The 11,331-nt window shown below is 36.5% G+C and overlaps 1 protein-coding gene across 1 annotated transcript in view; it reads right to left on the bottom strand.

Annotated features, from left to right (window-relative positions):
- The window catches only part of MALRD1 (MAM and LDL receptor class A domain containing 1), a 306,398-nt gene that overhangs the window by 82,596 nt on the left and 212,471 nt on the right, over positions 1–11,331 (bottom strand). The window contains exon 32 of the mRNA XM_019470989.1: positions 4,904–5,061. Coding sequence (XP_019326534.1) covers positions 4,904–5,061 — 158 coding nt within the window. The remainder of the gene's footprint in view (positions 1–4,903; positions 5,062–11,331) is intronic.

Genomic DNA, 11,331 nt, shown 5'->3' on the forward strand with positions numbered 1-11,331 from the left:
GTAATACTGTATTCTCCCCTGAGGTTACCCATGTAACTGAGAGTTTGAAGCATCTTCTGGGTCAGGAAGTATGTTTAGCGTATACAAGATTTTTGGGGGCCTGTGTAAACATACACGACACACGAAAGGTAGAGCAAATTCTCATGGATATGAGCTCCCTAGAGCCCCAGAGAGCTACAGCTGTGTGGTGCTTAGTGCCTCCAGAGACTCCAACACCTCCTTACACAGCATCCTATGAATTGTGTACAAGCTAGCCTGGTAGTGGAAACTATATAACATGTGAAAGAGGAAAAAGCTAGCAAGAAGAATCCCACTCTATGGCATGTGATGAAAAAAAACCTGTAGCAAAGTCCCATTTAACAACTCTGTATCTGTCAGTCTGGGGAGATTGTGCTCCAGCTAATACCCATCTAGTTGTGGGCTAAATCCCATCATTTTAATTTAAAAGTAATAAGCATGTATTGTACTAACTAGTCACTATATCTGTCTATTCCTCATTCTGTGCTGACACTGTTTCTAGATCGCACACACAATCAAAATCACAAAGAATAGGAACCAACAAAAATAGAGCTATCACTTCATTCACTGCAGAGTGAAAAGCTCAGGAGTGAAGATACCCAGTACACACTTCACGGCGATTTTAAGAAGAATTTAGTGCGATAATCTGCATGCAACGAATGCATGAGTGAAGCTTTTATACTTGCTTCTTGGTCTTTCTCCAAGGTTCCTTTGCCAGATGGTTCATTTTTAGTCCCTATGTGAACAGCATTCTTTAGCAAATCCCATTTCCCTGCCTTAAAATCATGACTCAGTTCTAATTCTCCACAGCATGTTCTGTGTGTTAGAAACTCCAGAATTCTTTTTTCAATTTCTATTTCATTTTGGGGATGGGGAAAGTGCATGTACTTTTGAAGGTCATGAAATATAAACTGCTATTTTCTACTTAGTCATCTGCAGTTACAGCTCATGTGGCTATGCTGTACCCTCATGTTGACTTTTCAAGACAACGTATTATCTTCCTGATCTTGCCTGTCTCTAGCAGTTGGCATGCTGGAAGGTACTATGTTCCATCTGGAAGGTTAATTAACTGCCTAATAACCTAGAAGCCAATGTGGATCTGAAGGGTGCATAATAAGAAGTGTATTCTCCCATCATCACCATCATCTTTAATCACCAGCCAAGGGAGCAGGAAAATCTTATGAAAGACAACCTGTATTTTCACTTCACTAGGCACCAGAGACTTGTGTCAGCTGAGGAAACTTCCCACTGACTTCAGTGGGATTCACTTCAGTGAATAATGATACTATGTTTTCTGCTCTACATCCTTAAGATCATGCCTTTGAACTCCTCGCATTCCTTGGCAGTCATCATTGCACATCTTCCTTGGGCTGAAGCTACACCAGAGGCAGACTGAAATTGTTTCTCTAAAGCCCACAAATCAGATTAGCAAAATTGTGTCACAATTCACTGTCACAATAGAGAAGCACTTTAAAAAAATTTCTACCTGTTTTCCCTTTATTTCTTTAAACACAAGTTTGAAGTAATAAAAAAATTAGTCATTTTTAGTAAAATTTACCTGTCCTATACCAAAATTTACTATACCTCAGTTCTGTTAGTATCAACAAATACCAAGGCAGAAAACTGATATATTAGAATTATACTATCACATTGGGAATTAATTTTGGTTTTAATTCTCAACTGTATGACAAACTCCTGAAGTAAACGGACAAAGACAGACTGCTCAAGCTTAATAAAAGCTGAATGTTTTCTACCTCTCTGACAGATGACCAATAGGATCCCCATTAGAATGAAACAGATGTGAAAATCACTTCCATTTCTTGCTGAAACTTCTCTCCTTCTTCATTAAATGCAACTGAATAGTCATAAAAATGTAAAGAGAAATGCATTTTTTAAATTTATATAATGCAGTAAAAATTGTTAATATTCAGAGTTATTCTTGTTCAGAGCATATTAATTGATATATTAGTCCAGTCATGTATTTAGTGCTGAATAACTCACCTCTCAAAGGCTGTTACCATATACTGCTAAGGAAAGTTAGTGGTTTTGTACTTAAACATTATGAAACAACTTTTTTCTCCTCTTGGCTAACAGTTGACTAATGTCCTGAAGCACCAGTATTCAGATCTCTTTTAAATAGCATCCATTCTATGTTAATGCAAGAGTTGCTGTAAACATTGTGTCCTTTTTAAAGATAATAAAAACCTATGCTTTTGGTTTCCCTATGAACAAATTACAGAGTTTATGACAATAGAATTCTGCAATTGAAATGTGCATTGTGAATACAGAAGAGAAGCACTTTTAATTCCTTTTTCTCTATTATCAGTGAATAGTTCCTTTTCTGGGTAAAAATAAGATTATTCCCATAACTTCACATTATTTTGTGTAGTTCTACCACATCTACTTCCTACACCAAGACATCCTTCATTTTTGTCTTTCTTTTTTACAGATTCCCTGTATGTCGTTTTAATCACATATATCAGTATGATCTATCTCTGCAGTCCTTTTTTTTAAATTCAGACTTGACAAGATAGCTGTATTTCAGATAATAGTAATAACAGCAGCTTTTGTACTGATGTTGTTATATTCTAACACTTTATTCAGACTTCCTACTACAGTTTGACTTTTTTCACCTCCAGTGCAACCTGAACAAAAATCCTCACTGAGCTTTTGAAGTTTTGGGCTGTTGGTTTTGTTTTTCTTTTTTGTTCTTTTAGGCTTTTTTTCACTTAAATGGCTACAGTTCATTTATATTCTTGATTTAATAACAGCAACAGTTGATGTTGAAATACACTATTAGTTTGATAGAAAAAAGCAAGACGTCCATAAGGGTAAATTTGGTTTGTGATAGGATGATAAATCCTTGCTGAGTACTTCAGTCTGTTATGGATATTGTTATCTGTTCCTACATAAAGAGTACAAGTTGCAAATCCATAAACAGGGAACCTTATTTGTATGTGGGAGTAAGACATTTCTTTATGGATCTCTTTATGAAACTGAAGGTAATGAGAGTTAATTAAACTAGTCTGTTTGAAATGCAAAAAAAATTAAAAAACAGTCTCTGTTTGGCTGTCTGCCTACTAACTCACATATAGGCCACAACACACATCTCTTACTAATTCTAAGTGTTCTGTGATGCTTGAAAAACTTCAGAAGCTCCTTCAAAAAAATCTTATCTGCATTTTTGCATGCTATAATGTCCAGGATACTCGAATTTAAACAAATAGCTAATCTCACAGTATTTCAATTACCAACAGATCCAAAAAGCAATTGCTGTTTGCTTTTTACTTCAATTTAATCTGGAATTGCTCTCGACCTTTACCTACTATTTTGTTTTCTTAGTCTTAATGTGCAAAGTTTGTGTATGTGGAAGGATAAATAATGTAAACTGGAAAGAATGGACTTGAAGACATGGTGGAGTATTTTAAAAGCTATATTCAGATAATAAAATTAGAAGATTGCAATATAAATTCTTCTTAAAAATTCATCTTAAATAACTAAAGTATCTTTGGGAAGAAAAAATTTTGAGCATTTTTATTCACTGAATAGAAAGAAATGTTAAAATAATGCAATTTGAAACTCATTTTATATGTTTGAAAAGCAGAAGTATCTGCTACTTATACTAACTTCACGTAATACAAGTTTTTTTCTTTGTTATTATTAATTAAGTTTATAGCAATACTCAGAGTACCCATGAAGTAGGTGCTGGAGATAAAAATGAGATGCAAACGCCATCCTGAAAAAAATTGCTTACAAAAAGATAGACAAAAGGTGGAATGAAAGGTAACATTATTCTTTGGCTGGATATAAGGAGAAGCCTTTTCATGCTGGACAGTCGAACAGTGGCAGAGGTTGCCCAGAGAGGTTGAATAGTCTCCATTTATGGGAGTTTTCAAGACTGGGTAAATTCCTGAGCCACCTAGTGTGATCTTGTAGCTGACCATGCTTTGAGCAGAAGGTTGGACTAGAGACCTCCTGAGGCCCTTCCAACCTGAACTGCACTGTAATCCCATGGAATTGTGCTATGATTGTCCTTTATAGTGGAGAACCAGACCAAAGACAAACAGAGTAAGTACAAAAAGAGTGGTCCAAACTTTCTGACTTAATTCCAGGTCCAAGACCACAAATATATTCTTGCTCACTTTTAACATAGACTAATTTAGTTCAGGATTTTGATAGTATATGCAATTTTTTTTATTCTGTCACACAGTAAAACTGACATAACCTGTATTTTCAAAATTTAACAAACTGCCACAGAGAGGAGCCTTGCTCAAAAAAAGGCACCCATGTAACATATTTATTCAGTGAGCCACATGAAATGAGTTGTTTGCCAAAGGTTCACATACTGCTTGGACTTTTACTAGGGTACTGAACAACTAAAAGTGTGCCCATTAAGGATGCTTGGGGAACAGCAAGAAGGCATTTTCATGGAAGCTTGAGCTGTAATTGTTAATATGGTTAAATGCTTTATTTCCAGTTATTTTAATCAAACACCCTCCATACATGGTGATATTAATATTAATATGTTTAAAACTTTCTTTTAAACCACATCTTTTGTCCTAAACATTGGAAACTGCCTCTATTTTATGTTAAAGAGTAATTGTGCAGAGAAGATCTGTGCTGATGTTTGGTAGGTTTAAGTATGTCAGTCAAACATGCAATGTTAATTCTTACTTATGTAGCAAAAGAACTTCAAGTGGAATTAAAACTAAAACAGAATGGTCACTTGATCTTATCAGCAAAAATTTTGTATATAGGTGTAACTGCAGTGAAGTTGTGATGAAGTATGTTAAGATAAGCTCTGAGATTTTGCTCCTTCTAGACACAGAAATGCAAATACTACTAAAGCAAATATTACTACTGGAAGAAGTGCTATTTCTCTTACCTTTAAGACTCCTGTTTGCCTAGAAGAAAAAATCCAGAACCAGAAACGAACCCTACAGACCCCGAAGCTAGCTGGGAAGAGTTTGGTGGTAATTATCCTCGCTCTGTTTCCTTCCTTCTGGGCAGATGAGTTTACATACAAAAAATGCTGTCCTTTACCTTAGTAAAAAGATAAAAAACATTTATAGCTTTTCAATATTACTTTATGCTTCAGAGCATAAGCATTTTTACACACACAGATACTGGTATCTTTTACCACATATACCCTACCTTGGTTGTACAGAGATCTGCCATGTTAACACTTTGCTTATTTCTGGTTTTTACATACAATATTAACATAACCTTCCTCAGAGCTCACTCTGCCTTTTTTATCCTTGTGTAAATAGTTGATTTGTATTTGAATAACAAATTTAAAACAAGTTGCAAACACAAACACTCACTCCCAGACTCTAAGGATCAGTTTGAATGTTGACATTGCAGGAGTCAGGAGCACCCTTGCTGATAGCTCTTACCCAGGAAAATTCTCTTTTGTGCAGCGCGGCAGTAGAGAACATGTCAAAGCCCTGAGGCTTGTTAGTGGGTCAAGATATCCACATTTCCTATTGTTCAGCTGCTGCTGAAGAACCACAAGGTAGCATAAAAGAGAATTCATCGTTCAGTTTCAAGTAGAAAAAGATGCCACCCTCTTACACCCCAAAAGGGGCCTATCACCTAAAATTAACACATATCATCAAAAGCAAGTGGTTGAATAGGCAAATCAGACTGCTGACATAGGGGTTTTTTATTAACTAGCAGTAGCCCCTTCTTTGTCATCACTTTAATTCCAACTGCTATGGTAAAAGCAAGGTTTGGTCCTGCATGGAGAGAAGAGAATGACAAAACTTCTCTGGTGAAGAGAAGAGATTTTTCACAAAGAGGAGGGCACCTGTTGGGGCCGTCCTTAGCAGACAACTTCCTCCTAAATCCAAAAGAAGCAATACCTGAAGATCAGAGCTGAGTTAGTAGTTGTTTTGGAGTAGTTGAACTACTTCAAAGAAAGATTCAACCCCATGGCTCAATTCTTGTTCCTGATGTAAAAGACTGAATTCCCCTTCATTACAACCAGATCAAGTTTTTATCTTTGTGTTCTAGCACTTTCTTCAGTTTTCATTGGGAATGGGGTTCTGAGATCTTTCCAGATTTGGTCTCCCTGTAACTTCACTGACAGCATGCTATGGTAGCAGGTAAAGCACAGTGCGCTCTTTCTAATCTAGTATGGAAGTGATGCAGCTGTTCTGGCTGCAGCTAAGGCATCACTTCCCAAAACCAAAACCAAAACCAAACCAAAACAAAAAAATCCCATTCTTCTAGGTCAAGACCATAATCGGGCTCAAAAACAAAGCTTTAGCTTAACTTTGCAGTCCTTTACAAGCAGAAGGCTTCAGAGTGACTGAGACTTTCATCAAGCTAGACTGGGGTTGGGAGGGGCTAGGAAGGTATGTCAAGATCCAGGTAGTGTATTTTATCTAAGGTAAGTTCATTCCTGTCCGAATCCCCTTTGCTTTTGTAACTGTGGCTTTTTTTTTTACTCCTGGTAGGCAGAGGGTGGTGTTAACACGTGCTTGAGAGCTGGCTGGACACATGCTGCTATTCGGTGAGGATCAAGTAGGGAGTAGCCGCAACAATGTTACAGTAACCATCAATGGATGAAATGCACAAGTCATCTTCACCCATGCCACCTGGCAACGGCCACTGCAAATGGCTGCGGAAGCTCTGAGCTCACAGAGAGCAGGTCTGGGCAGTCTGGTAAGGCTTTTTAATGTAGTTTTACTGACCAAACAGCTTTGCTGTCAAAACAGGAGGGTAGAGATACATTTTTTATCTAAGCTAAGGGGCATAGAGGGCACTATGATCAATCTATCCCCTTCAGACAGTTGTCCTGTGGTGGGATATACTCCAGTACAGACAGTCTGTACTCCAAAATGCAGAAGGACAGCCCTCCTGGTAAACATCCTTGCATTACTCTTGTGGAAGAGGCATTCCAGTTCCTGAGAGGCATGAGTGTCCTACCTGTATTGCAGAGTTTATGTAGAGCTGTGGCTTGGTGTGCTTGTGTGCCGTCTGCTGCAGAAGGCACACATACCACACCTTTGGGTCATCTGGGAAGCTGATCTCAAGGACACCATGAAATACAAATATAAATTAGAAAGACTGTGTATGCGCAAATATACCTTCAGTCCCTGTCTGTAAACTGGGCAAAACAGTATCTTCTAAGCTGTGGTATCTCTCTACTACACCACACCTCCAACTCTTGCAGAAGTCAACAAGTAGGAACTTCTGCATATGAACTCCAAACATTACTGTCCCAAACCACCCAGCTCTTCTTTAATAGTATTCAGAAAGTCAGCCAATCAGTCCTATCTGTCCTTTACTTACATAAATGTATGAAATGATGGAACACATTGGTAAGGTACTCAGAATTAGTAGGGCTGCTTACTAAGCTTTATTTCAGCAAGAACTTTTTAAGTAAGCTCTCTCAAAACTCTATTTTCAAACTTTTAAAACACCTCAGTTATTCTGATGAAAGAACCTTTTTTTTTTTTCTGTTGACACTGTTGAAGGTCACACTTAGTCTTCTCAGGAGAAAAAAGTTCAGAATTTTTAATCTAAGGAACGTATCCTAACTTTTCTTTTAAGGGACACAAGACATATAAAACATGATCAGAATCATAATAGTAGTCCAGCCAGCCCCATGTGAGCTCTTCTAAGCCTCTCTGTAAACAGCTGATTAACAAGGGATATATGTGAAAAGATTGATTCCCTGTCAATGAGGACAATTTTTTGCTTTGTTTTATTAACAAATATTAATGACCCTTCTGTAAAGAAGATGGCTATTCCCAAGGAAGGTGATTTTGAATTAAGTTAACTTAACCATAAGAACTTGTGCATCTGCACTATACCATCTTCTCTTTCTTATGACAACAAATTCTCAAATCCTTAAAAATAAACTTGATGCATTCACACCCACTCTGTATACCCACCCCTCATATATGAGATCGTGTATTCTGCAGCTGAATCTAGGAGTGTAGTTTCATATGCTTTGCAATTTAAAGCTTCTCAAATCTCATTCTGCATTAAAGTAAAATAATTCAAGAATGCAGATTTGTGAAGAATAAGGTATATGATTTATACATCTGTGTGGGATGTAACTTTTAAGAAGGTATGACTGTAAAGAGAACAGCAATTGTGAAGGTCTTGAGGCAGATGCAGAGCAGAAATGTTCTTGAGGCAGGCACAGAAGAAATGTTCAATGAACTAACTGTTATTCTGGAAAGGAAAGAAATATTTGTAAAAAAAACTGGATAGTGATGGACCCAACTTAATTTCTAAAATTTAGCTTTTTCCTATATTGAAAAATTATTAAAATAGTATAAGCATCATATGCTAAGGCATGATCGCTAAATTTTCTGGCAGACTGATGAAAGCCCCCCAGCTGGCAGCCTCATTATAAGACCTAGAAGGCAAATTATTTCCTTTTCCTACAACTTTTCCATCACTAAAAAAAGTTTGTGTTAGAACAAAAATAAGTTTTTTTTCAGCTGTAAGATCAATATGAGTTACAATCTAGCACTTATTAGCAAGGTGGCAAATTCAGATTTTAAGAAAGGAAAACCAGAAAGCTGCTCATTGCTGTGTTACTTCAAGAGTCAGACCCACTTGGACTGGGGTGAAAATATCAAAAATTATTTCCCATCTGAAGTGAGCTGCAGTTATTTCTACCTAAAATTGATTGCAATTTTAGGTCTTTCACTCATAAAGTGAAGCTATTTAATGGGCTTTCAAACTGCTATCCAACATGCCATTCTTACAGACCTGCAAATGATCATTTGTTCAGAGTGAGAATTATTCAGTATGTATCTTGGTCAAAGGAAACTCAGAATTTGGACTATTTGTAAATTGTAATGGCTATCAAGGAAATGTTCTTACTTTCTTTTGCTGTCTTTCAAGCTATCTTATTTGAGATGATGTATTCAGGTGAGGTTATCTGGGTATCAAGTCTCAAGCTTTTTCAAGAAACATATAAATTTTCTCAGGAGAGAAAAAACTATTTGAAAGATTATGATGACAGGGATATACTATATTCTTCATAAATAGAATGGTCCCATATAGTTGCATACTGACCAGCAAACTGGAAGACCAAGGTGCCTGGCTCCTTGGTACATGATATAATATATATATGGCAAAATGATATACAATATATAGCAAAAGTTAAAGAAGATTGTTTTTGCATTTGGCTGAAGTTTTTGAGGTTGAAATGTTCTACACTTGATCAGCTACATCCTCTGAATATTTAAATAGCTCATGGATGCAGTGGCAAAAGGTTGAAAGTGTCCTGTTTTTGAGCAAGAAAGAACGATTTAAGAAGGAAGTGTATGGAAAGGAATATTTTTAAATTTGAGACCTGCATAAGCTGCACACTGGTCAGATTGCAGAATGTTGAACAGGTGAAACATAGATGTAATTTATCACTAAAAGTCTTTGTTTTCAAGTCACAGGGTTTACCATCTCCCAGAGACTGTACCAATGCAATAAGTTAATTTTGTTAAACTGATGCAAAATTTTTTCAAATGAATATTCCTATCCATCTGAAATCTGTAATGTCAATTTAAATTGTAAAAGATGAAGCAATATGACACATTTAAACCAATATGAGATTCCTCCACACAAAGTTGTGCCAATAAGCTTAATACAAAGTTGGTATAATATCACAGGCTTCATTATATTGCTATAATGGCATGCATCTTCTGTACAACGGATTTATATGCTTAGTAACTAGAGGAAATGAATTTGGAACAAGAAGGAATTGGATTTGGATCAGGAATGGGCTGATAGATACTTCTGGACATTACAGGTCATCAGTATCTAGGCTGCTGGCAATTCTGACAAGTGATTTCTCTATAGCTAATGTGAGTATTTCTTGCCCAGGTAATTTACAAGTAAATTACAAATCTGGGTAATTTTGCAAGCACATTTGCTCTAATTTTGTTTTCCTTTTGCTTCGCTTTTTATTAACTTTGTTTTTCTTACAATTGCTGGGTAATTTCACAGAAGCAAAGAAGAACCAATTAAATGAGAGAAATTGAAATAGAAAAGCACACAAAATCGCCTTGAAGAGCCAAGGGCTACTGTTTTTTTTGTCATCACACTGCATCAAAGGAACAGCAAGAAAACAAATCAGACTACGGATTTGCAAGGAACAGCTTGCTTGGGACAGATGCAATAGTTTCTACCTCTACCTGTCTGTTCTGTCCCTTTCCAAGAGGAATGAACTTCCACATTTACAGCCTGCAATAGCAACACAAACTAGTACTCATGTCTGCTTTCTCTAAAATAAAAAACTGTGATTTGTGGCAGATAAACAGTTCCCTCATGATCAGCTGAGCAGTTCCTGCAAAGGTAAAGGGAGGATAAATGAGTAGGACAGAAACGGTTACAGCCACCCACTGATAAGATGTCTCTGTTGATTTTGGAAACATAAAACACCAAAAAAGAGTCAAAACCTGGAAACCACACTGCTTACAAATTCAAGAGAAAAACAGTAGAGATTGTGATACTTCTACATTGAATACTATTCTTTGCTGATTAGATGGAAATTAAAATAGGGTTTCTAAGCGTTAAAGCTTCTGGAAAGGAAAGCTAAGCATTTCTCAAATAGAGATTGGTACATTAATATTCCATCCAGATTTATTATATTATATAATCTAGTAAATATATTATATGATTTTATATTTATATAAAATATATATATTTATATAATTCAATATATAATTATAGATTGATGTCTTCATAACACAGATAACTGTAATTGCCTATCAATACATTTCATTCTCCTAACAATCAATAGGCATTCTGGTAGTAGTCTATCAGCAATATCTTGGGAAACACTTCTGTATTAAGATTTCTGGCAAGCCAATGTCAGGGAGGTAAGTTAAACAAAGATCTTCGGTAGGAACCTTAAGCATTTCACGCGCATCCACACACACTGCTCCTCAGCCATTCTTTAAGGACCAGTGTATGACTGCATGTTTTTCTAGAATTCTTTAGGATGGTACCGCACTACAGGAAAAGTAGATTATTCAAAATGTTGACAAGAAGAGTACTATTGTAGCCAGTTACACTTTCAGGGAATTCAACTTTTAAAGTCAGACTCTTTGTAGAGCAGAAATTTGCTACTAGAATAGAATAGAAAAGACTATTTCAGCTGGAAGGGACCTACAACGATCATCTAGTCCAACTGCCTAACCAATTCAGGGCTGACCAAGTTAAAGCATGTTATTAAGGGCATTGTCCAAATAACTCTTAAATACTGGCAGGCTTGAGGTATCAACCACTTCTCTAGGAAGCCTGTTCCAGTGTTTGACCACCCTCTCGGTAAAGAAATGCTTCCTA

This window comes from Aptenodytes forsteri, unplaced genomic scaffold (assembly GCF_000699145.1).
Source record: "Aptenodytes forsteri isolate BGI_AS27 unplaced genomic scaffold, ASM69914v1 Scaffold336, whole genome shotgun sequence".
NCBI classification, from domain to species: Eukaryota; Metazoa; Chordata; class Aves; order Sphenisciformes; family Spheniscidae; genus Aptenodytes; species Aptenodytes forsteri.